This window comes from Tachyglossus aculeatus, chromosome 1, assembly GCF_015852505.1.
Source record: "Tachyglossus aculeatus isolate mTacAcu1 chromosome 1, mTacAcu1.pri, whole genome shotgun sequence".
NCBI classification, from domain to species: Eukaryota; Metazoa; Chordata; class Mammalia; order Monotremata; family Tachyglossidae; genus Tachyglossus; species Tachyglossus aculeatus.
In genome coordinates this window covers 2296453-2323783 of record NC_052066.1, presented here as the reverse complement: position 1 = coordinate 2323783, position 27331 = coordinate 2296453, and the positions used below count along the sequence as shown (strand labels likewise).

Genomic DNA, 27331 nt, shown 5'->3' with positions numbered 1-27331 from the left:
GCAACATTCATTCATTCAATCGTAATTATTGAGCGCTTATTGTGTGCGGAGCACTGGACTAAGCACTTGGGAAGTCCAAGTTGGCAACATTCATTCATTCATTCAATCAATCGTATTTATTGAGCGCTTACTGTGTGCGGAGCACTGGACTAAGCACTTGGGATGTCCAAGTTGGCAACATTCATTCATTCAATCATATTTATTGAGCGCTTACTGTGTGCGGAGCACTGGACTAAGCACTTGGGATGTCCAAGTTGTCAACATTCATTCATTCAATCATATTTATTGAGCGCTTACTGTGTGCGGAGCACTGGACTAAGCACTTGGGAAGTCCAAGTTGGCAACATTCATTCATTCATTCAATCGTATTTATTGAGCGCTTACTGTGTGCGGAGCACAGTACTGAGCACTTGGGACATCCAAGTTGGCAACATTCATTCATTCAATCGTATTTATTGAGCGCTTACGGTGTGCAGAGCACAGGACTAAGCCCTTGGGAAGTCCAAGTTGGCAACATTCGTTCATTCATTCAATCGTATTTATTGAGCGTTTACTGTGTGCGGAGCACTGGACTAAGCACTTGGGAAGTCCAAGTTGGCAACATTCATTCATTCATTCAGTCATATTTATTGAGTGCTCACTGTGTGTGGGGCGCAGTACTGAGCACTTGGGAAGTCCAAGTTGGCAACGTTCATTCAGTCATTCATTCATTCAGTCGTATTTATTGAGCGCTTACTGTGTGCGGAGCACTGGACTAAGCACTTGGGAAGTCCAAGTTGGCAACATTCATTCATTCATTCAATCGTATTTATTGAGCGCTTACTGTGTGCGGAGCACAGTACTGAGCACTTGGGACATCCAAGTTGGCAACATTCATTCATTCAATCGTATTTATTGAGCGCTTACGGTGTGCAGAGCACAGGACTAAGCACTTGGGAAGTCCAAGTTGGCAACATTCGTTCATTCATTCAATCGTATTTATTGAGCGTTTACTGTGTGCGGAGCACTGGACTAAGCACTTGGGAAGTCCAAGTTGGCAACATTCATTCATTCATTCAGTCATATTTATTGAGTGCTCACTGTGTGTGGGGCGCAGTACTGAGCACTTGGGAAGTCCAAGTTGGCAACGTTCATTCAGTCATTCATTCATTCAGTCGTATTTATTGAGCGCTTACTGTGTGCGGAGCACTGGACTAAGCACTTGGGAAGTCCAAGTTGGCAACATTCATTCATTCATTCAATCGTATTTATTGAGCGCTTACTGTGTGCGGAGCACAGTACTGAGCACTTGGGACATCCAAGTTGGCAACATTCATTCATTCAATCGTATTTATTGAGCGCTTACGGTGTGCAGAGCACAGGACTAAGCACTTGGGAAGTCCAAGTTGGCAACATTCGTTCATTCATTCAATCGTATTTATTGAGCGTTTACTGTGTGCGGAGCACTGGACTAAGCACTTGGGAAGTCCAAGTTGGCAACATTCATTCATTCATTCAGTCATATTTATTGAGTGCTCACTGTGTGTGGGGCGCAGTACTGAGCACTTGGGAAGTCCAAGTTGGCAACGTTCATTCAGTCATTCATTCATTCAGTCGTATTTATTGAGCGCTTACTGTGTGCGGAGCACTGGACTAAGCACTTGGGAAGTCCAAGTTGGCAACATTCATTCATTCATTCAATCGTATTTATTGAGCGCTTACTGTGTGCGGAGCACAGTACTGAGCACTTGGGACATCCAAGTTGGCAACATTCATTCATTCAATCGTATTTATTGAGCGCTTACGGTGTGCAGAGCACAGGACTAAGCCCTTGGGAAGTCCAAGTTGGCAACATTCGTTCATTCATTCAATCGTATTTATTGAGCGTTTACTGTGTGCGGAGCACTGGACTAAGCACTTGGGAAGTCCAAGTTGGCAACATTCATTCATTCATTCAGTCATATTTATTGAGTGCTCACTGTGTGTGGGGCGCAGTACTGAGCACTTGGGAAGTCCAAGTTGGCAACGTTCATTCAGTCATTCATTCATTCAGTCTTATTTATTGAGCATTTACTGTGTGCGGAGCACTGGACTAAGCGCTTGGGAAGTCCAAGTTGGCAACATTCATTCATTCATTCATTCATTGAGCGCTTACTGTGTGCAGAGCACTGTACTAAGCCCTTGGAAAGTCCAAGTTGGCAACATTCATTCATTCATTCAGTCGTATTTATTGAGCGCTTATGGTGTGCGGAGCACAGTACTGAGCACTTGGGAAGTCCAAGTTGGCAACATAGAGAGACGGTCCCTACCCAACAGCGGGCTCACAGGCTAGAATAATAATAATAATAATGGCATTTATTAAGCACTTACTATGTGCAAAGCACTGTTCTAATAATAATAATCATAATAATAATGGCATTTAGTAAGCGCTTACTATGTGCACAGCACTGTTCTAATAATAATCATAATAACGGCATTTATTAAGTGCTTACTACATGCAAAGCACTGTTCTAATAATAATCATAATAATAATAATGGCATTTATTAAGCGCTTGCTATGTGCCAAGCACTGTTCTAATAATAATAATGGCATTTATTAAGTGCTTACCATGTGCAAAGCACTGTTCTAATAATAATAATAATGACATTTATTAAGCGCTTGCTATGTGCAAAGCACTGTTCTAATAATAATAATAATGGTATTTATTAAGCGCTTACTATGTGCCAAGCACTGCTCTAATAATAATCATAATAATAATGGCATTTATTAAGCGCTTGCTATGTGCCAAGCACTGTTCTAATAATAATAATGGCATTTATTAAGTGCTTACCATGTGCAAAGCACTGTTCTAATAATAATAATAATAATGACATTTATTAAGAGCTCGCTATGTGCAAAGCACTGTTCTAATAATAATAATAATGGTATTTGTTAAGCGCTTACTATGTGCCAAGCACTGTTCTAATAATAATAATAATAATAATAATGGCATTTATTAAGCGCTTACTATGTGCCAAGCACTGTTCTAATAATAATAATAATAATAATAATGGCATTTATTAAGCGCTTACTATGTGCCAAGCACTGTTCTAATAATAATAATAATAATGATGGCATTTATTAAGCGCTTACTATGTGCACTTCTCCTTCTTAAACTGTGAGCTCCACGTGGGACCTGATTAATAATACTAATAATAACGGTATTTGTTAAGCGCTTACTATGTGCCAGGCACTGTTCTAAGCGCTGGGGAGGTTACAAGGTGATCAGGTTGTCCCACGGGGGGCTCACGGTCTTCATCCCCATTTTCCAGATGAGGGAACTGAGGCCCAGGGAAGTGAGGTGACTTGTCCAAAGTCACCCAGCTGACAGTTGGCGGAGCCGGGATTTGAACCCACGACCTCTGACTCCAAAGCCCGGGCTCTTTGACCTTGGCCAAGTCACCTAACTTCTCTGTGCCTTAATTACCTCACCTGTAAAGTGGGGATTAAGACTGTCAGCCCCTTTTTCGACCTGGACTGGGTCCGAGTTGATTAGCTTGTTTCCCCCGCGGCGCTTAGTACAGTGTCTGGCATACGGTAAGTGCTTAAAAAATGCCATGAAATAAAATGAATAACAAGCGTTCACTATAATTATTAGTGTGGCTAAGCGCTTAACAAATACCGTTATTATTAGTATTATTAACCAGGTCCCACGTGGAGCTCACAGTTTAAGTAAGAAGGAGAAGTGAAGTGACTTGCCCCAAGTCCCCCAGCTGACAAGTGGCGGAGCCGGGATTTGAACCCATGACCTCTGACTCCCAAGCCCGGGCTCTTTCCACTGAGCCACGCTGCTTCTCTAATAATAATAATAATAATGGTATTTGTTAAGCGCTTACTGGGTGCAAAGCACTGTTCTAAGCGCCGGGGAGGTTACAAGGTGATCGGGTTGTCCCACGGGGGGCTCGCAGTTTTAATCCCCGTTTTACAGATGAGGGAACTGAGGCACAGAGAAGTTAAGTGACTTTCATTCATTCAGTTGTATTTATTGAGCGCTTACTGTGTGCAGAGCACTGTACTAAGCGCTTGGGAAGTACAAATCGGCAGCATATAGAGACGGTCCCTACCCAACAGCGGGTTCACAGTCTAGAAGAGGGAGACAGGCAACAAAACCAAACATATTAACAATATCAAATAAATAGAATAAATATGTACAAGTAAAATAAATAAATAGAGTAATAAATATGTACATACATATATACAGGTGCTGTGGGGAGGGGAACTTGCCCAAAGTCACCCAGCTGACAGTTGGCGGAGCCGGGATTTGAACCCATGACCTCTGACTCCCAAGCCCGGGCTCTTCCCACTGAACCACGCTGCTTCTCTATTTATTGAGAGCTTACTGTGTGCAGAGCACTGGACTGAGCGCTTGGGAAATAATAATAATAATAATAATAATAATGGCATTTGTTAAGCGCTTACTATGTGCAAAGCACTGTTCTAAGCCCTGGGGGGGATACAAGGGGATCAGGTTGTCCCGCGTGGGGCTCACAGTCATCATCCCCGTTTTCCAGATGAGGGAACTGAGGCTCCGAGAAGGGAAGTGACTTGCCCAAGGTCACACAGCAGACGTGTGGCGGAGCCGGGATTCGAACCCACGACCTCTGACTCCAAAGCCCGGGCTCTTTCCACTGAGCCACGCTGCTTCTTTTTATGCCTTCCTCTCCCTCCCGCCTTACCTCCTTCCCCTCCCCACAGCACCTGTATAGATGGATATATATTTGTACGGATTTATTACTCTATTTATTTTATTTGTACATATTTATTCTATTCATTTTCTTTTGTTAATATGTTTTGTTGTCTGTCTCCCCCTTCTAGACTGTCTCCCCCTTCTACCTGTATATATGTATATATGTTTGTATGGATTTATTACTCTATTTTATTTGCACATATTTACTCTATTTACTTATTTATTTACTTTATTACCGTGTGCTCTGCATCATCAGTCGTCATCAATCGTATTTATTGAGCGCTTACTATGTGCAGAGCACTGTACTAAGCGCTTGGGAAGTACAAATTGGCAACATCTAGAGACAGTCCCTACCCAACAATGGGCTCACAGTCTAAAAGGGGGAGACCAGAGAACAAAACCAAACATACTAACAAAATAAAATAAATAGAATAGATATGCACAAATACAGATATGTACTCTGCACACAGTAAGCGCTCAATAAATACGATTGATTGGTTGATTATTTTATTTCGTTAAAATGTTTTGTTTTGTTGTCTGTCTCCCCCTTCTAGACTGTACCTGTATAGATGTATATATGTTTGTACATATTTATTACTCTATTTATTCATTTATTTTACTTGTGCGTATCTATTCTATTTATTTTATTTTGTTAGTATGTTTGGTTTTGTTTTCCGTCTCCCCCTTTTAGACTGTGAGCCCACTGTTGGGGCGGGACCGTCTCTATGTGTTTCCAATTTGTACTTCCCAACTGCTTAGTCCAGTGCTCTGCACACAGTAAGCGCTCAATAAATACGATTGATTGATTGATTGATTGATTGTGAGCCCGCTGTTGGGTAGGGACCGTCTCTAGATGTTGCCGACTTGGACTTCCCAAGCGCTTAGTCCAGTGCTCTGCACACAGTAAGCGCTCAATAAATATGATTGAATGAATAATAATAATAATAATAATAATGATAGCATTTATTAAGCGCTTACTGTGTGCAAAGCACTGTTCTAAGCGCCGGGGAGGTTACAAGGTGATCGGGTTGTCCCACGGGGGGGCTCACAGTCTTAATCCCCATTTTACAGATGAGGTAACTGAGGCACAGAGATGTTAATGATAATGATGATGGCATTTGTTAAGCTCTTACTACGTGCAAAGCACTGTTCTAAACGCTGGGGGGGATACAAGGTGATTGGGTTGTCCCACGTGGGGCTCACAGTCATCATCCCCATTTTCCAGATGAGGTCACTGAGGCTCCGAGAAGTGAAGTGACTTGCCCAGGGTCACACAGCAGACACGTGAAGCAGCATGGCTCAGTGGAAAGAGCCTGGGCTTTGGAGTCAGAGGTCATGGGTTCAAATCCCGGCTGCACCAATTGTCAGCTGTGTGACTGGGCAAGTCACGTAACTTCTCTGTGCCTCAGTTACTTCATCTGGAAAATGGGGGTTAAGACTGTGAGGCCCCTGTGGGACAACCTGATCGCCTTGTAACCTCCCCAGCGCTAAGAACAGTGCTTTGCACATAGTAAGCACTTAATAAATGCCATTATTATTATTATTAGAGGAGGGATTCGAACCCACGACCTCTGATTCCAAAGCCCGGGCTCTTTCCACTGAGCCACGCTGAATTAAATACTATTGAATGAATGAGTGAATGAATACAGCAATAAAAGCGTGGCTCAGTGGGAAAAGCCCGGGCTTTGGAGTCAGAGGTCACGGGTTCAAATCCCAGCTCCGCCTATTGCCAGCTGGGTGACTTTGGGCAAGTCACTTCACTTCTCTGGGCCTCAGTTACCTCATCTGTAAAATGGGGCTGAAGACTGCGAGCCCCCCGTGGGACAACCCGATCACCTTGTAACCTCCCCAGCGCTTAGAACGCCGCTTTGCACATAGTAAGCGCTTAATAAATGCCATTATTATTATTAATCAATCAATCGTATTTATTGAGCGCTTACTGTGTGCAGAGCACTGTACTAAGCGCTTGGGAAGTCCAAGTTGGCAACATCTAGAGACAGTCCCTACCCAACAGCGGGCTCACAGTCTAGAAGGGGGAGACAGAGAACCAAACCAAACATACTAACAAAATAAAATAAATAGAATAGATATGGACAAGTAAAATAAATAAATAAATATGATGATGATGATGCTCTGTGCACAGTAAGCGCTCAATTCCCCCGTTCGGTCGTATTTATTAATAATAATAATGATGATGATGACGCTCTGCGTGCAGTAAGCGCTCAATTCCCCCATTCAGTAGTATTTAATGATAATAATGATGATGATGACGCTCTGCGTGCAGTAAGCGCTCAATTCCCCCATTCAGTAGCATTTAATAATAATAATGATGATGATGATGATGCTCTGCGCGCAGTATTATTATTATTATTATTATTAAAAAGAGACGGTCCCTGCCCACAGCGAGCTGGCAGTCTGGGGGCGGGGGAGACGGGCGTCGATCGAAATAAATGAAGTGTCCGACAGCGACCTAAGCGCCGTGGGCCGGGGAGCGGGAGCGAGTCAGGGTGACCCGGAAGGGCGGGGAAGCCGAGGAAAAGTGGGGGTCAATCTGGGAAGGCTTCCCGGAGGAGCCGGGGAGAGTCGTCCCCCCCCCCCGGCTGGGGCCGGGGAGCCGGGTCCGGGGGTCCCGCTGACCCCCGCGGGGCGCGGCGGCGGGTGCCGTCCGGCAGGCCCCCGAGGAAGTCGACCCGGACGAGGAGGTGGAGGACACCGGGGAGGATGAGGAGGACGACCTGGGCGCCGTGGAGGAGCAGCGCAGCGTCATCCTGCACCTTCTCTCCCAGCTGAAGCTCGGCATGGATTTGACCCGGGTGAGGCCCCCGGGGAGAGGCCGGACCCCTGAGGGTGGGGGGATCCCGGGAGACCCCCGAGGGAAGGCCGTTCCTGGGGAGCCCCTGAGGGAGGGGGGATCCCGGGAGGCCTCGGAGGGAAGGCCGGATCCTCGGGATCCCTGTGGGGGACCCCTTTGGGAGGGTGGATCCCAGGAGACCCCCGTGGGAAGGCCGTTCCTGGGGAGCCCCTGAGGGAGGGTGAATCCCGGGAGACCTCGGAGGGAAGGCCGGATCCCCGGGACCCCTGTGGGAAGGCCGAATCCTGTGGTGGGCCCCTTTGGGAGGGTGGATCCCGAGAGATCCCTGAGGGAAGGCCATTCCTGGGGAGCCCCTGAGGGAGGGTGAATTCCGGGGGACCTCTGAGGGAAGGCCGGATCCCCGGGACCCCTGTGGGAAGGCCAAATCTTGTGGGTGACCCCTGAGGGAGGGTGGATCCCGAGAGATCCCTGAGGGAAGGCCATTCCTAGGGAGCCCCTGAGGGAGGGTGGATCCTAGGAGACCTCGGAGGGAAGGCCGGATCCCCGGGACCCCTGTGGGAAGGCCCATTCCTGTGGGGGACCCCTTTGGGAGGGTGGATTCCCTGAGAGACCCCTGAGGGAAGGCCATTCCTGGGGAGCCCGGGAGGGAGGGTGAATCCCGGGAGACCTCAGAGGGAAGGCCGGATCCCCGGGACCCCTGTGGGAAGGCCGAGTCCTGGGGGGGACCCCTTTGGGAGGGTGGATTCCCCGAGAGACCCCTGAGGGAGGGGGGATCCCGGGAGACTCCTGAGGGAGGGTGAATCCTGGGAGACCTCTGAGGGAAGGCCATTCCTAGGGAGCCCCTGAGGGAGGGTGAATCCCGGGAGACCTCGGAGGGAAGGCTTCCCCTGTGGGAAGGCCAGATCCCTGGGGTCTCCTGAGGGAAGGCCGGTCCTGGGGGGTCCCAAGGTGAATCCTGGGGGGGGCCCTGTGGGAAGGTGGATCCCCGGAGGGCCCCTGTGGGAAGGCCGGATTCCTGGGGCCCGCTGTGGGAGGGTGGATCCCGGGGGGCCCCCGTGGGAAGGCCGGCCCAGTGGAGGACCCCCATCCCAGCTGGAACCGGGCATGGACTTGACCCGCGTGAGGCCTGGCAGACCCCTATGGGAGGCCCGGGTCCGGGGGGGGCTTCTACGGGAAGGCCGAAGCCCGTTGTCGGGTAGGGATTGTCCCTACCTGTTGCCGAATTGACCTTCCCAAGCGCTTAGTCCAGTGCTCTGCACACAGGAAGCGCTCAATAAATACGATTGAATGAATGAATTCGAGGGGGGGGGCGAGCCCTGGGGGAAACTGATCCTGGGGGGCCCGTGCGGGGAAGCCGGTCCGGAGGGTGGGGGGCCGGGGGCGGCAGGGGAGGGTGAGTTCATTCATTCATTCATTCATTCAATCGAGTTGGGACGCCTAGCCCCCTGCCCTGCCACTCCCTGACCGCCCCCTCCACCCCGCTTCCACTCCTCCTTCCCGCCGTATTTATTAAGCGCCCACTAGAGCACTGTACTGAGCGCGTGGGATGTGAAAATGAACCGCGACAATCCCCGTCGGCGGCGGGCGGCCCTGGCCCGGGGTTGGGGCCGGGCTGACCCCGCCGCCCGCCCGCCCGCCCGCCCTCCCGTCGGTAGGTGGTCCTGCCCACTTTCACCCTGGAGAAGCGCTCGCTGCTGGAGATGTACGCCGACTTCCTGTCGCACCCGGACCTGTTCCTGGCCATCCCCGGCGGGCGCACGGCCGAAGACCGCATGGTCCGCTTCGTCCACTACTACCTGACCGCCTTCCGCCAGGGCCGCAAGGGCGCGGTGGCCAAGAAGCCCTACAACCCCATCCTCGGGGAGACCTTCCACTGCTCGTGGAGGGTGGGCCGCCCCGCGGCCCCCGAGCCCGCCGCGGGGACCCCCGCCGCCGAGCCGGCCAGCGACACCGTCCGCTTCGTGGCCGAGCAGGTGTCCCACCACCCGCCCGTGTCCGGCTTCTACGCCGAGTGCCCCGAGCGGGGCGTCAGCGTCGGCGCCCACGTCTGGACCAAGAGCAAGTTCCTGGGCATGTCCATCGGCGTGACCATGGCCGGCGAAGGTGAGCGACCCGCTGACCCCCCCCCGGGGCCGGTCAGTCTGCCTCTCAGGGTGGCCCCGGGCTGGTCGCTCTGCCTCTCCTCGTGGCCCCGGACTTGTCGTACCTGATAGTGGCCCCGAATTGGTCATTCTCCCTCTCCTAGTGGCCCCGGGCTGGTCATTCTGTCTCTGATCGTAGCCCCGGACTGGTCACTCTGCCTCTCACCGTGGCCCCGGGCTGGTCATTCCGTCCCTTATAGTGGCCTCGGACTGGTCACTCTACCTCTCTTAGCGGCCCCAGAGCGGTCAGTCTGCCTCTCAGGGTGGCCCCGGGCTGGTCGCTCTGCCTCTCCTCGTGGCCCCGGACTTGTCGTACCTGATAGTGGCCCTGAATTGGTCATTCTACCTCTCTTAGCAGCCCCGGACCGGTCACTCTGCCTCTCAGAGTGGCCCAGGCTGGTCATTCTGTCTCTGATCGTAGCCCAGGACTGGTCACTCTGCCTCTCGCCGTGGCCCCGGACTTGTTCTACCTGTTAGTGGCCCTGAATTGGTTATTCTGCCTCTCTTAGCGGCCCCGGACCGGTCACTCTGCCTCTCCGAGTGGCCCCGCGTTGGTCATTCTGTCCCTTATAGTGGCCTCGGACTGGTCACTCTACCTCTCTTAGCTGCCCCGGACCGGTCAGTCTGCCTCTCACGGTGGCCCCGGACTGGTCACTCTGCCTCTCACCGTGGCCCCGGACCTGTCGTTCTACCTGTTAGTGCCCCGAATTGGTCATTCTACCTCTCTTAGTGGCCCCCGACCGGTCAGTCTGCCTCTCAGAGTGGCCCCGGGCTGGTCATTCTGTCTCTGATCGTAGCCCAGGACTGGTCACTCTGCCTCTCACCGTGGCCCCGGACTTGTTCTACCTGTTAGTGGCCCTGAATTGGTTATTCTACCTCTCTTAGCGGCCCCGGATCGGTCACTCTGCCTCTCAGAGTGACCCCGGGCTGGTCATTCTGTCCCTTATAGTGGCCTTGGACTGGTCACTCTACCTCTCTTAGCGGCCCCGGACCGGTCAGTCTTCCTCTCACGGTGGCCTCGGACTGGTCACTCTGCCTCTCACCGTGGCCCCGGACCTGTCGTTCTACCTGTTAGTGCCCCGAATTGGTCATTCTACCTCTCTTAGTGGCCCCGGACCGGTCAGTCTGCCCCTCAGAGTGGCCCCGGACTGGTCACTCTGCCTCTCATCGTGGCCCCGGACTTGTTCTACCTGTTAGTGGCCCTGAATTGGTTATTCTGCCTCTCTTAGCGGCCCCGGACCGGTCACTCTGCCTCTCAGAGTGGCCCCGGGCTGGTCATTCTGTCCCTTACGGTGGCCTCGGACTGGTCACTCTACCTCTCTTAAGCGGCCCCGGACCGGTCAGTCTGCCTCTCACGTGGCCTCGGACTGGTCACTCTGCCTCTCACCGTGGCCCCGGACCTGTCGTTCTACCTGTTAGTGCCCCGAATTGGTCATTCTTCCTCTCTTAGCGGCCCCGGACCGGTCAGTCTGCCCCTCAGAGTGGCCCAGGCTGGTCATTCTCTCTGATCGTGGCCCCGGACTGGTCATTCTACCTGTTAGTGGCCCTGAATTGGTTATTCTACCTCTCTTAGCGGCCCCGGACTGGTCACTCTGCCTCTCAGAGTGGCCCTGGACTGGTCTTTCTGTCTCTGATCGTGGCCTCGGACTGGTCACTCTACCTCTTTTAGCGGCCCCGGACCGGTCAGTCTGCCTCTCACGGTGGCCTTGGACTGGTCACTCTGCCTCTCACCGTGGCCCCGGACCTGTCGTTCTACCTGTTAGTGCCCTGAATTGGTCATTCTACCTCTCTTAGCGGCCCCGGACCGGTCAGTCTGCCTCTCAGAGTGGCCCCGGACTGGTCTTTCTGTCTCTAATCGTGGGCCCAGACTGGTCAGTCTGCCTCTCATCGTGGCCCCGAACCTGTCGTTCTATCTGATAGTGGCCCCGAATTGGTCATTCTACCTCTCTTAGTGGCCCCGGACCGGTCAGTCTGCCTCTCAGAGTGGCCCCGGGCTGGTCTTTCTGTCTCTGATCGTGGCCCCGGACTGGTCACTCTGCCTCTCATCGTGGCTCCGGAGTTGTCGTTCTACCTATTAGTGGCCCTGAATTGGTCATTCTACTTCTCTTAGCGGCCCCAGACTGGTCAGTCTGCCTCTCAGAGTGGCCCTGGGCTGGTCATTCTGTCCCTGATAGTGGCCTTGTACTGGCCACTCTATCTCTCTTAGCGGCCCTGGACCGGTCAGTCTGCCTCTCATGGTGGCCTTGGGCTGGTTACTCTGCTTCTCATCGTGGCCCTGGAGTTGTCGTTCTACCTGTTAGTGGCCCTGAATTGGTCATTCTACTTCTCTTAGTGGCCCCAGACTGGTCAGTCTGCCGCTCAGAGTGGCCCTGGGCTGGTCATTCTGTCCCTGATAGTGGCCTCGGACTGGCCACTCTACCTCTCTTAGCGGCCCTGGACCGGTCAGTCTGCCTCTCATGGTGGCCCCGGGCTGGTCACTCTGCCTCTCACCGTGGCCCCGGACCTGTCGTTCTACCTGTTAGTGCCCCGAATTGGTCATTCTACCTCTCTTAGCAGCCCCGGACCGGTCAGTCTGCCTCTCAGGGTGGCCCTGGGCTGGACTTTCTGTCTCTGATCGTGGCCTTGGACTGGTCACTCTGCCTCTCATCGTGGCCCCAGACTTGTCGTTGTGCCTGATAGTGGCCCTGAATTGGTCATTCTACCACTCTTAGCGGCCCCGGACTGGTCACTCTGCCTCTCAGAGTGGCCCTGGACTGGTCTTTCTGTCTCTGATCGTGGCCTCGGACTGGTCACTCTACCTCTCTTAGCAGCCCCGGACTAGTCAGTCTGCCTCTCACGGTGGCCCCGGGCTGGTCGCTCTGCCTCTCATCGTGGCCCCGGACTTGTTTCTACCTGTTAGTGGCCCTGAATTGGTCATTCTGCCTCTCTTAGCTGCCCTGGACCGGTCAATCTGCCTCTCAGAGTGGCCCCAGGCTGGTCTTTCTGTCTCTGATCATGGCCCCGGACTGGTCAATCTGACTCTCATTGTGCCCCAGACTTGTCGTTCTACCTGATAGTGACCCCGAATTGGTCATTCTACCTCTCTTAGCGGCCCCGGACCGGTCAGTCTGCCTCTCAGAGTGGCCCCGGACTGGTCTTTCTGTCTCTAATCGTGGCTCCAGACTGGTCAGTCTGCCTCTCATCGTGGCCCTGAACTTGTCGTTCTATGTGATAGTGGCCCCAAATTGGTCATTCTACCTCTCTTAGCGGCCCTAGACCGGTCAGTCTGCCTCACAGTGTGGCCCCAGGCTGGTCTTTCTGTCTCCGATTGTGGCCCCGGACTGGTCACTCTGCCTCTCACCGTGGCCCCGGACCTGTCGTTCTACCTGTTAGTGCCCCGAATTGGTCATTCTGCCTCTCTTAGCGGCTCCGGACTGGTCACTCTGCCTCTCAGAGTAACCCTGGGCTGGTCATTCTGTCCCTGATAGTGGCCTCGGACTGGTCACTCTACCTCTCTTAGCGGCCCTGGACCGGTCAGTCTGCTTCTCACAGTGGCCCCGGGCTTGTCACTCTGCCTCTCATCGTCACCCCGGACTTGTCGTTCTACCTGTTAGTGGCCCTGAATTGGTCATTCTGCCTCTCGTAGCGGCCCTGGACTTGTCAGTCTGCCTCTGAGTGGCCCCAGACTGGTCATTCTGTCTCTGATAGTGGCCCCGGCTTGGTCACTCTGCCTCTCATCGTGGCCCCGGACTTGTCGTTCTCCCTGTCAGTGGCCCCGAATTGGTCATTCTACCTCTCTTAGCGGCCCCGGACTGGTCAGTCTGCCTCTCAGAGTGGCCCCGGGCTGGTCTTTCTGTCTCTAATCATGGCCCCGGACTGGTCAATCTGCCTCTCATCGTGGCCCCAGACTTCTCGTTCTACCTGTTAGTGGCCCTGAATTGGTTATTCTACCTTTCTTTGTGGCCCCGGACTGGTCAGTCTGCCTCTCAGAGTGGCCCCGGGCTGGTCATTCTGTCTCTGATCGTGGCCCCAGGCTTGTCGTTGTACCTGATAGTGGCCCTGAATTGGTCATTCTACCTCTCTTAGCAGCCCCGGACCGGTCAATCTGCCTCTCAGAGTGGCCCCGGGCTGGTCTTTCCGTCTCTGATCGTGGCCCCGGACTGGTCACTCCGCCTCTCATCGTGGCCCCGGACTTGTCGTCGTACCTGATAGTGGCCCTGAATTGGTTATCCTACCTCTCTTAGTGGCCCAGGACCGGTCAGTCTGCCTCTCTTAGTGGCCCTGGGCTGGTCTTTCTGTCTCTGATCGTGGCCCCGGACTGGTCACTCTGCCTCTCATCGTGGCCCCGGACTTGTCGTTTTACCCATTAGTGGACCTGAATTGGTCATTCTACCTCTCTTAGCGGCCCCGGACTGGTCAGTCTGCCTCTCAGAGTGGCCCCGAGCTGGTCTTTCTGTCTCTGATTATGGCCTCGGACTGGTCACTCTACCTCTCTTAGCAGCCCCGGACTGGTCATTCTGCCCCTCAGGGTGGCCCCGAGCTGGTCGCTCTGCCCTCATTTTGGCCCCGGACCTGTCATTCTACCTGTTAGTGGCCCCGAATTGGTCATTCTACCTCTCAGCGGCCCCGGACTGATCAGTCTGCCTCTCAGAGTGGCCCCGGGCTGGTCTTTCCGTCTCTGATCGTGGCCCCGGACTGGTTACTCCGCCTCTCATCGTGGCCCCGGACTTGTCGTCGTACCTGATAGTGGCCCTGAATTGGTTATCCTACCTCTCTTAGTGGCCCAGGACCGGTCAGTCTGCCTCTCTTAGTGGCCCTGGGCTGGTCTTTCTGTCTCTGATCGTGGCCCCGGACTGGTCACTCTGCCTCTCATCGTGGCCCCGGACTTGTCGTTTTACCCATTAGTGGACCTGAATTGGTCATTCTACCTCTCTTAGCGGCCCCGGACTGGTCAGTCTGCCTCTCAGAGTGGCCCCGAGCTGGTCTTTCTGTCTCTGATTATGGCCTCGGACTGGTCACTCTACCTCTCTTAGCAGCCCCGGACTGGTCATTCTGCCCCTCAGGGTGGCCCCGAGCTGGTCGCTCTGCCCTCATTTTGGTCCCGGATCTGTCATTCTACCTGTTAGTGGCCCCGAATTGGTCATTCTGCCTCTCTTAGCGGCCCCGGACCGGTCAGTCTGCCTCTCAGAGTGGCCCCGGGCTGGTCTTTCTGTCTCTAATCGTGGCCCCGGACTGGTCACTCTGCCTCTCATCGTGGCCCCGGACTTGTCGTTTTACCCATTAGTGGACCTGAGTTGGTCATTCTACCTCTCTTAGCGGCCCCGGACCGGTCAGTCTGCCTCTCAGAGTGGCCCCGGGCTGCCTTTCTGTCTCTGATTATGGCCTCGGACTGGTCACTCTACCTCTCTTAGCAGCCCCAGACTGGTCAGTCTGCCTCTCAGGGTGGCCCCGAGCTGGTCGCTCTGCCCTCATTTTGGTCCCGGATCTGTCATTCTACCTGTTAGTGGCCCTGAATTGGTCATTCTGCCTCTCTTAGCGGCCCCGGACCGGTCAATCTGCCTCTCAGAGTGGCCCCGGGCTGGCCTTTCTGTCTCTGATTGTGGCCCCGGACTGGTCGCTCCACCTCTCATCGTGGCCCCGGACTTGTCGTCGTACCTGATAGTGGCCCTGAATTGGTTATCCTACCTCTCTTAGTGGCCCAGGACCGGTCAGTCTGCCTCTCAGAGTGGCCCCGGACTGGTCTTTCTGTCTCTAATCGTGGCCCCGGACTGGTCACTCTGCCTCTCATCATGGCCCCGGACTTGTCATTCTACCTGTTAGTGGACCTGAATTGGTTATTCTACCTCTCTTAGCGGCCCTGGACTGGTCAGTCTGCCTCTCAGAGTGGCCCCGGGCTGGTCTTTCTGTCTCTGATTATGGCCTCGGACTGGTCACTCTACCTCTCTTAGCAGCCCCGGACTGGTCAGTCTGCCTCTCAGGGTGGCCCCGAGCTGGTCGCTCTGCCCTCATTTTGGTCCCGGATCGGTCATTCTACTTGTTAGTGGCCCTGAATTGGTCATTCTGCCTCTCATAGTGGCCCCGGACCGGTCAATCTGCCTCTCAGAGTGGCCCTGGGCTGGTCTTTTTGTCTCTGATCGTGGCCCCGGACTGGTCACTCTGCCTCTCATCGTTGCCCCGGACTTGTCTTTCTACCTGTTAGTGGCCCTGAGTTGGTCACTCTACCTCTCTTAGTGGCCCTGGACTGGTCAGTCTGCCCCGATAATAGTCCAAGACCGATCATCCTACCTCTCTTAGTGGCCCCAGACTGGTCATCCTAACTCTTGTAGTTCCCCCTGACTGGTCATTCTGACCCGATAGCTGTCCCCGACTGGTCACTTTGCCCCTGATAGTGGCCCCAGACTGGCCATTCTGCATCTGATAGTGGCCCCGGACTGGTCACTCTGCCTCTGCTAGTGGCCCCGGACTGGTCATCCTACCCCTCCTAGAGGTCCCGGACTGACCGATGGTGGTCTTGGACTGGTCATTCCGCCTCTCATAGTGGCCCCGGCCTGGTCAGTCTACCGGGTAGTTGTCCCGGACTGACCATTCCTCCTCTCACGGTGGCCCCGGACGGGTCATCCTGCCCCTCAGAGTGGCCCTGGACTGGTCATTCTACCCGATATTGGTCCCGGAATGGTCATCCTGCCTCTCATCGTTGTCCCGGACTGGTCATCCAACCCCTCATACTGGTCCAGACTGGTCATCCTACCCCTCATGGTGGCCCCGGACTGGTCATTCTTCCTGATAATGGTCCCAGATTGGTCATCCTACCTCTGATAGCGGCCCCTATCCCTATCAATCAATCAATCGTATTTATTGAGCGCTTACTGTGTGCAGAGCACTGTACTAAGCGCTTGGGAAGTACAGGTCGGCAACACATAGAGACGTATCTCCCCTCCTTGGGTTTCCCTGAAATGAAACGGAGAGTGTGAATGTCCAGTACACCCCCCCCAGCCCCGCCTGATCCCTCCAAGTGCACCAATGGAGGGGAGAGGGGTGGTGGTAGAGCGGATTCCACATTATGGCTTGATAATAATAATAATAATAATGGTATTCGTTAAGCGCTTACTATCAGTCAATCAATCAATCGTATTTATTGAGCGCTTACTGTGTGCAGAGCACTGGACTAAGCGCTTGGAAGTCCAAGTTGGCAACACATAGAGACGGTCCCTACCCAACAGGGGGTTCACAGTCTACTATGTTCTAAGCACTGGAGGGATACAAGGTGATTAGGTTGTCCCATCTGGGGCTCACGGTCTTAATCCCCATTTTACAGATGAGGGAACTGAGGCACAGAGAATAATAATGATGATGATGGTATTTGTTAAGCGCTTTTTATGTGCGAAGCACTGTTCTAAGCGCTGGGGAGGTTGCAAGGTGATCAGGTTGTCCCACGGGGGGCTCACGGTCTTAATCCCCATTTTGCAGATGAGGGAACTGAGGCACAGAGAATAATAATAATGATGATGGTATTTGTTAAGCGCTTTCTATGTGCAAAGTACTGTTCTAAGCGCTGGGGAGGTTGCAAGGTGATCAGGTTGTCCCACGGGGGGCTCACGGTCTTAATCCCCATTTTGCAGATGAGGGAACTGAGGCACAGAGAATAATAATGATGATGGTATTTGTTAAGCGCTTTCTATGTGCGAGGCACTGTTCTAAGCGCTGGGGAGGTTGCAAGGTGATCAGGTTGTCCCACGGGGGGCTCACGGTCTTAATCCCCATTTTACAGATGAGGGAACTGAGGCACAGAGAATAATAACAATGAAGATGGTATTTGTTAAGCGCTTTCTGTGTGCCAAGCACTGTTCTAAGCGCTGGGGAGGTTACAAGGTGATCAGGTTGTCCCACGGGGGGCTCACAGTCTTCATCCCCATTTTACATATGAGGGAACTGAGGCCCAGAGAAGTGAAGTGACTTGCCCAAAGTCACCCAGCTGACAGTTGGCGGAGCTGGGATTCGAACCCATGACCCCTGACTCCAAAGCCCGGGCTCTTTCCACTGAGCCACACTGAGGTGAAGTGACTCGCCCAAAGTCACCCAGCTGACAGTTGGCAGAGCCGGGATTTGAACCCATGACCTCTGACTCCAAAGCCCGGGCTCTTTCCACTGAGCCACACTGAGGTGAAGTGACTCGCCCAAAGTCACCCAGCTGACAGTTGGCAGAGCCGGGATTTGAACCCATGACCTCTGACTCCCAAGCCCGGGCTCTTTCCACTGAGCCACGCTGCTTTTTCATTCATTCATCCATTCAATCGTATTTATTGAGCGCTTACTGTGTGCAGAGCACTGTACTAAGCGCTTGGGAAGTCCAAGTTGGCAACATATAGAGATGGTCCCTACCCAACAGTGGGCTCACAGTCTAGAAGGGGGAGACAGACAAGAAGACAAAACATATTAACAAAATAAAATAAATAGAATAAATATGTACAAATAAAATAAGTAAATATATGGAGTAATAAATCCGTCCAAACATATATCCATATATACAGGTGCTGTGGGGAAGGGAAGGAGCGCTTCCAAGCGCTTAGTCCAGTGCTCTGCACACAGTAAGCGCTCAATAAATACGATTGATTGATTGATTGATTGATTGAGGTAAGGCGGGGGGGATGGGGATGTGTCTTGGGGGCCACAGACCCCTGCCCCCATTTGGGAGGGGCCCCACCCGGCGACCCCCACCATCCCCCTTTATTAATAATAATAATAATGGCATTTATTAAGCACTTACTATGTGCAAAGCACCGTTCTAAGCGCTGGGAAGGTTACAAGGTGATCAGGTTGTCGCACGGGGGGCTCACAGTCTTTATCCCCATTTTCCAGATGAGGTCACTGAGGCCCAGAGAAGTGAAGTGACTCGCCCAAAGTCACCCAGCTGACAATTGGCGGAGCCGGGATTTGAACCCACGACCTCTGACGCCAAAGCCCGGGCTCTTTCCGCTGAGCCACACCGCTTCCTTTCCCCACCGCAGTCCAGGGTGAAGGGGACGGGGTCTCCCGTCGGGAATGGAAGCAGGGAAGCAGCGTGGCTCAGTGGGAAGAGCCCGGACTTTGGAGTCAGAGGTCATGGGTTCAAATCCCGGCTCGGCCACTAGTCAGCCGGGTGACTTTGGGGAAGTCACTTGACTTCTCTGGGCCTCAGTTCCCTCATCTGTCAAATGGGGATGAAGATGGTGAGCCCCACGTGGGACAACCTGATCACCCTGTATCCCCCCCAGCGCTTAAAACAGTGCTTTGCTTTACAGTGCTCACAGTCTTCATCCCCATTTTTTACAGATGAGGTAACTGAGGCACAGAGAAGTTAAGTGACAATAATAATAATTGTGGCATTTATTAAGCGCTTACTATGTGCAAAGCACTGTTCTAAGCACTGGGGAGGTTACAAGGTGATCATGTTGGCCCACAGCGGGCTCACAGTCTTCATCCCCATATTTTACAGATGAGGGAACTGAGGCACAGAGAAGTTAAGTGACTTAATAATAATAATGATGGCATTTGTTAAGCGCTTACTATGTGCAAAACACTGTTCTAAGCACTGGGGAGGTTACAAGGTGATCAGGTTGTCCCACTTGGGGCTCACAGTCTTCATCCCCATTTTTTACAGATGAGGGAACTGAGGCACAGAGAAGTTAAGTGACTTAATAATAATAATGATGGCATTTGTTAAGCGCTTACTATGTGCAAAACACTGTTCTAAGCTCTGGGGAGGTTACAAGGTGATCAGGTTGGCCCACGGGGGGCTCACAGTTTTCATCCCCATTTTCCAGATGAGGGAACTGAGGCCCAGAGAAGTGAAGTGACTGGCCCAAAGTCACAGCTGACAATTGGCATAGTGGGGATTTGAACCTATGACCTCTGACTCCATTCATTCAGTCGTATTTATTGAGCGCTTACTGTGTGCAGAGCAATGTACTAAGCGCTTGGGAAGTACAAGTTAGCAACATTCATTCATTCATTCAATCCTATTTATTGAGCGCTTACTGTGTGCAGAGCACTGGACTAAGCGCTTGGGAAATACAAGTTGGCAACGTATAGAGACGGTCCCTTCCCGACAGCGGGCTCACAGGCTAGAAGGGGGAGACAGACAACAAAACCAAACATACTAACAAAATAAAATAAATAGAATAGAGATGTAGAAGTAAAATAAATATATAGAGTAATAAATCTGTACAAACATATATACAGATGCTGTGGGGAGGGGAAGGAGGGAAGGAGGGGGGGATGCGGAGGAGGAGGAGGGAGAGAGGAAGGAGGGGGCTCAATCTGGGAAGGCCTCCCATATAAGTAATGGTGTGCATATAAGTAATGTGATGTGCATATAATAATAATAATAATGGCATTTATTAAGCGCTTACTACGTGCCAAGCACTGTTGTAAGCGCTGGGGAGGTTACAAGGTGATCAGGTTGTCCCACGCGGGGCTCACAGTCTTCATCCCCATTTACAGGTGAGGGAACTGAGGCCCAGAGAAGTGAGGTGACTTGCCCGAAGTCACACAGCTGACAAGTGGCCGGGATTAGAACCCATGACCTCTGACTCCAAAGCCCGGGCTCTTTCCACTGAACCACGCTGTCTATGTATATGTGTGTATTATATATAATAGAATGATGTGCATAGAAGTTGATGTGCATATAATCATGTGTATGTATGTGTTTATGCATATATGTGTATAATAATAATAATAATGATGGCATTTATTAAGCGCTTACTATTTGCAAAGCACTGTTCTAAGCGCTGGGGAGGTTACAGGGTGATCAGGTTGTCCCCCGGGGGGCTCACAGTCTTCATCCCCATTTTCCAGATGAGGTCACTGAGGCCCAGAGAAGTGAGGTGACTTGCCCGAAGTCACACAGCTGACAAGTGGCCGGGATTAGAACCCATGACCTCTGACTCCAAAGCCCGGGCTCTTTCCACTGAACCACGCTGTCTATGTATATGTGTGTATTATATATAATAGAATGATGTGCATAGAAGTTGATGTGCATATAATCATGTGTATGTATGTGTTTATGCATATATGTGTATAATAATAATAATAATGATGGCATTTATTAAGCGCTTACTATTTGCAAAGCACTGTTCTAAGCGCTGGGGAGGTTACAGGGTGATCAGGTTGTCCCCCGGGGGGCTCCCAGTCTTCATCCCCATTTTCCAGATGAGGTCACTGAGGCCCAGAGAAGTGAGGTGACTTGCCCGAAGTCACACAGCTGACAAGTGGCTGGGATTCGAACCCATGACCTCTGACTCCAAAGCCCGGGCTCTTTCCACTGAACCACGCTGTCTATGTATATGTGTGTATTATATATAATAGAATGATGTGCATAGAAGTTGATGTGCATATAATCATGTGTATGTATGTGTTTATGCATATATGTGTATAATAATAATAATAATGATGGCATTTATTAAGTGCTTACTATGTGCCACGCACTGTTCTAAGCGCTGGGGAGGTTACAAGGTGATGAGGTTGTCCCACGGGGGGCTCACAGTCTTCATCCCCGTTTTCCAGATGAGGGAACTGAGGCCCAGAGAAGTGAGGTGACTTGCCCGAAGTCACACAGCTGACAAGTGGCCGGGATTAGAACCCATGACCTCTGACTCCAAAGCCCGGGCTCTTTCCACTGAACCACGCTGTCTATGTATATGTGTGTATTATATATAATAGAATGATGTGCATAGAAGTTGATGTGCATATAATCTTGTGTATGTATGTGTTTATGCATATATGTGTATAATAATAATAATAATGGCATTTATTAAGCGCTTACTATTTGCAAAGCACTGTTCTAAGCGCTGGGGAGGTTACAAGGTGATCAGGTTTTCCCCCGGGGGGCTCACAGTCTTCATCCCCATTTTCCAGATGAGGTCACTGAGGCACAGAGAAGTGAGGTGACTTGCCCAAAGTCACCCAGCTGACAAGCGGCAGGGCCAGGATTAGAACCCACGACCTCTGACTCCAAAGCCCGGGCTCTTTCCACTGAACCACGCTGTCTATGTAGATGTGTATATTATATATAATAGAATGATGTGCATAGAAGTTGATGTGCATATAGTCATGTGTATGTATATGTTTATGCGTATATGTGTATAATAATAATAATAATGATGGCATTTATTAAGCGCTTACTATGTGCCACGCACTGTTCTAAGCGCTGGGGAGGTTACAAGGTGATGAGGTTGTCCCACGGGGGGCTCACAGTCTTCATCCCCGTTTTCCAGATGAGGGAACTGAGGCCCAGAGAAGTGAGGTGACTTGCCCGAAGTCACACAGCTGACAAGTGGCCGGGATTAGAACCCATGACCTCTGACTCCAAAGCCCGGGCTCTTTCCACTGAACCACGCTGTCTATGTATATGTGTGTATTATATATAATAGAATGATGTGCATAGAAGTTGATGTGCATATAATCTTGTGTATGTATGTGTTTATGCATATATGTGTATAATAATAATAATAATGGCATTTATTAAGCGCTTACTATTTGCAAAGCACTGTTCTAAGCGCTGGGGAGGTTACAAGGTGATCAGGTTTTCCCCCGGGGGGCTCACAGTCTTCATCCCCATTTTCCAGATGAGGTCACTGAGGCACAGAGAAGTGAGGTGACTTGCCCAAAGTCACCCAGCTGACAAGCGGCAGGGCCAGGATTAGAACCCACGACCTCTGACTCCAAAGCCCGGGCTCTTTCCACTGAACCACGCTGTCTATGTAGATGTGTATATTATATATAATAGAATGATGTGCATAGAAGTTGATGTGCATATAGTCATGTGTATGTATATGTTTATGCGTATATGTGTATAATAATAATAATAATGATGGCATTTATTAAGCGCTTACTATGTGCCAAGCACTGTTCTAAGCACTGGGGAGGTTACAAGCTGATCAGGTTTTCCCCCGGGGGGCTCACAGTCTTCATCCCCATTTTCCAGATGAGGGAACTGAGGCACAGAGAAGTGAGGTGACTTGCCCGAAGTCACACAGCTGACAGGTGGCTGGGATTAGAACCCATGACCTCTGACTCCAAAGCCCGGGCTCTTTCCACTGAGCCACGCTGCTTCTATGTACATGTGTATATTATATATAATAGAATGATGTGCATAGAAGTTGATGTGCATATAATCATGTGTATGTATATGTTTATGCGTATATGTGTATAATAATAGTTATAATAATAATAATGGCATTTATTAAGCGCTTACTATGGGCCAAGCACTGTTCTAAGCGCTGGGGAGGTTACAAGGTGATCAAGTTTTCCCCCGGGGGGCTCCCAGTCTTCATCCCCATTTTCCAGATGAGGTCACTGAGGCACAGAGAAGTGAGGTGACTTGCCTGAAGTCACACAGCTGACAAGTGGCCGGGATTAGAACCCATGACCTCTGACTCCAAAGCCCGGGCTCTTTCCACTGAGCCACGCTGCTTCTATGTACATGTGTATATTATATATAATAGAATGATGTGCATAGAAGTTGATGTGCATATAATCATGTGTATGTATATGTTTATGTGTATATGTGTATAATAATAGTTATAATAATAATAATGGCATTTATTAAGCGCTTACTATGGGCCAAGCACTGTTCTAAGCGCTGGGGAGGTTACAAGGTGATCAGGTTGTCCCACGGGGGGCTCACAGTCTTCATCCCCATTTTATAGATGAGGGAACTGAGGCCCAGAGAATAATAATACTAATAATAATGGCATTTATTAAGCGCTTACTATGGGCAAAGCACCGTTCTAAGCGCTGGGGAGGTTACAAGCTGATCAGGTTGTCCCACGCAGGGCTCACAGTCTTCATCCCCAGTTTACAGATGAGGGAACTGAGGCCCAGAGAAGTGAAGTGACTTGCCCAAAGTCACGTAGCTGACAAGTGGCGGAGACAGGATTCGAACCCATGACCTCTGACTCCAAAGCCCGGGCTCTTTCCACAGAGCCACGCTGTCTATGTATATGTGTATATTATATATAATAGAATGATGTGCATAGAAGTTGATGTGCATATAATCATGTGTATGTATATGTTTTATGTGTATATGCGTATGTTATATATAATAGAATGATGTGCATCTGGAGAAGCAGCGTGGCTCAGTGGAAAGAGCCCGGGCTTTGGAGTCAGAGGTCATGGGTTCGAATCCCGGTTCCGCCAATTGTCAGCTGGGTGACTTTGGGCAAGTCACCTCACTTCTCTGAGCCTCAGTTCCCTCATCTGGAAAATGGGGATGAAGACTATGAGCCCCCCGTGGGACAACTTGAACACCTTGTATCCACCCCCAGCGCTTAGAACAGTGTGCTTTGCACATAGTAAGCGCTTAATAAATGCCAGCGTTATTATATAGCTATAATTCTATTTATTCTGACGGTTTTGGCACCCGTCTAGGTGTTTCTGCACGCAGTAAGCGCTCAATAAATGCTATTTAGAGAAGCAGCGTGGCTCAGTGGAAAAGAGCCCGGGCTTTGGAGTCAGAGGTCCTGGGTTCAAATCCTGGCTCTGCTGCATGTCTGCCGTGTGACCTTGGGGCAGTCACTTCACTTCTCTGGGCCTCAGTTCCCTCATCTGGAAAATGGGGATGAAGTCTGTGAGCCCCACGTGGGACAACTTGATCACCTTGTATCCACCCCCAGCGCTTAGAACAGTGCGCTTTGCACATAGTAAGCGCTTAATAAATGCCATCATTATTATATAGCTATAATTCTATTTATTCCGACGGTTTTGACACCCGTCTAGGTGTTCCTGCACGCAGTAAGCACTCAATTTAGAGAAGCAGCGTGGCTCAGTGGAAAAGAGCCCGGGCTTTGGAGTCAGAGGTCCTGGGTTCAAATCCCGGCTCCGCCGCGTGTCTGCCGTGTGACCTTGGGCAAGTCACTTAACTCCTCTGAGCCTCAGTGACCTCATCTGTCAAATGGGGATGAAGTCTGTGAGCCCCCCATGGGACAACCTGATCACCTTGTAACCTCCCCAGCGCTTAGAACAGTGCGCTTTGCACATAGTAAGCGCTTAATAAATGCCAGCATTATTATATAGCCATAATTCTATTTATTCTGTTGGTTTTGACACCCGTCTACGTGTTCCTGCACGCAGTAAGCGCTCAATAAATGCTATTTAGAGAAGCAGCGTGGCTCAGTGGAAAAGAGCCCAGGCTTTGGAGTCAGAGGTCCTGGGTTCAAATCCCGGCTCCTCCGCGTGTCTGCCGTGTGACCTTGGGCAAGTCACTTAACTCCTCTGAGCCTCAATGACCTCATCTGTAAAACGGGGATGAAGACTGTGAGCCCCCCGTGGGACAACCTGATCACCTTGTATCCACCCCCAGCGCTTAGAACAGTGCGCTTTGCCCATAGTAAGCGCTTAATAAATGCCAGCATTATTATATAGCTATAATTCTATTTATTCTGACGGTTTTGACACCCGTCTAGGTGTTTCTGCACGCAGTAAGCGCTCAATTTAGAGAAGCAGCGTGGCTCAGTGGAAAAGAGCCCGGGCTTTGGAGTCAGAGGTCCTGGGTTCAAATCCCGGCTCCGCCGCATGTCTGCCGTATGATGGGCAAGTCACTTAACTCCTCTGAGCCTCAGTTCCCTCATCTGGAAAATGGGGATGAAGACTGGGAGCCCCACGTGGGACAACCTGATCACCTTGTAGCCTCCCGAGCGCTTAGAACAGTGCGCTTTGCACATAGTAAGCGCTTAATAAATGCCAACATTATTATATAACTATAATTCTATTTATTCCGACGGTTTTGACACCCGTCTAGGTGTTTCTGCACGCAGTAAGCGCTCAATTTAGAGAAGCAGCGTGGCTCGGTGGCAAAGAGCCCAAGCTTTGGAGTCAGAGGTCCTGGGTTCAAATCCCGGCTCCGCTGCATGTCTGCCGTGTGACCTTGGGCAAGTCACTTAACTCCTCTGAGCCTCAGTTCCCTCATCTGTCAAATGGGGATGAAGACTGGGAGCCCCCCCGTGGGACAACCTGATCACCTTGCATCCACCCCCAGCGCTTAGAACAGTGCGCTTTGCACATAGTAAGCGCTTAATAAATGCCAGCATTATTATATAGCTATAATTCTATTTATTCTGACGGTTTTGACACCCGTCTAGGTGTTTCTGCACGCAGTAAGCGCTCAATTTAGAGAAGCGGCGTGGCTCAGTGGAAAAGAGCCCGGGCTTTGGAGTCAGAGGTCCTGGGTTCAAATCCCGGCTCCGCCGCGTGTCTGCCGTGTGACCTTGGGCAAGTCACTTAACTCCTCTGAGCCTCAGTTCCCTCATCTGGAAAATGGGGATGAAGACTGGGAGCCCCACATGGGACAACCTGATCACCTTGTAGCCTCCCCAGCGCTTAGAACAGTGTGCTTTGCCCATAGTAAGCGCTTAATAAATGCCATCATTATTATATAGCTATAATTCTATTTATTCCGACGGTTTTGACACCCGTCTAGGTGTTTCTGCACACAGTAAGCGCTCGATTTAGAGAAGCGGTGTGGCTCAGTGGAAAAGAGCCCGGGCTTTGGAGTCAGAGGTCCTGGGTTCAAATCCCGGCTCTGCCGTGTGACCTTGGGCAAGTCACTTAACTCCTCTGAGCCTCAGTTCCCTCATCTGTCAAATGGGGATGAAGACTGGGAGCCCCACGTGGGACAACTTGATCACCTTGCATCCACCCCCCGCGCTTAGAACAGTGCGCTTTGCACTCTATTTCTTTATTTATTTTGCTTGTCCATATCCATTCTATTTATTTTATTTTGTTAGTACGTTTGGTTTCGTTCCCCGCCTCCCCCTTTAAGACCGTGAGCCCACTGTCGGGTAGGGACCGGCTCTCGATGTTGCCAATTTGGACTTCCCAAGCGCTTAGTCCAGTGCTCTGCCCACAGTAAGCGCTCAATAAATGCGATGGATAGCAAGCGCTTAATAAATGCCATCGTTATTATATAGCTATAATTCTATTTATTCTATTTATCCCAGACTGAGCCCCTTCTTTCCTCTCCCCCTCGTCCCCCTCTCCATCCCCCCGTCTTACCTCCTTCCCTTCCCCACAGCACCTGTATATATGTATATATGGTTGTACATATTTATTACTCTATTTATTTATTTATTTATTTTACTTGTACATTTCTATCCTACTTATTTTATTTTGTTGGTATGTTTGGTTCTGTTCTCTGTCTCCCCCTTTTAGACTGTGAGCCCACTGTTGGGTAGGGACTGTCTCTATGTGATGCCAATCTGTACTTCCCAAGCGCTTAGTCCAGTGCTCTGCACATAGTAAGCGCTCAATAAATACGATTGATTGATTGATTGATTGATTGGAGGTTTTGACACCCGGCTCGGTGTTTCCGCACGCAGTAGGCGCTCAGTAAGTGCTATTTAGTGAACGTCTATGATTCTTATCATTGCGTCCTCCCTTCGCAGGGCTCCTGAGCCTCCTGGAGCACGGCGAGGAGTACACGTTCACCCTGCCGTCGGCCTACGCCCGCTCCATCCTCACCGTGCCCTGGGTGGAGCTGGGGGGGAAAGTCACCATCAACTGCCCCAAGACGGGCTATTCGGCCAGCGTCGTCTTCCACACCAAGCCCTTCTACGGGGGCAAAGTGCACCGGTGAGAGCTCCCCCGACCCCCCGTCCAAACAATCCCCCTGACCCCCAGTAAATGCGATGGAATCATCATCATCATCAATCGTATTTATT

The 27331-nt window shown here is 51.2% G+C and overlaps 1 protein-coding gene across 1 annotated transcript in view; it reads left to right on the top strand.

Moving 5' to 3' along the window:
- The window catches only part of OSBPL11 (oxysterol binding protein like 11), a 104323-nt gene that overhangs the window by 54878 nt on the left and 22114 nt on the right, over nt 1-27331 (top strand). Inside the window, exons 8-10 of the mRNA XM_038750536.1 lie at nt 7379-7519; nt 9174-9621; nt 27056-27242. Coding sequence (XP_038606464.1) covers nt 7379-7519; nt 9174-9621; nt 27056-27242 — 776 coding nt within the window. The remainder of the gene's footprint in view (nt 1-7378; nt 7520-9173; nt 9622-27055; nt 27243-27331) is intronic.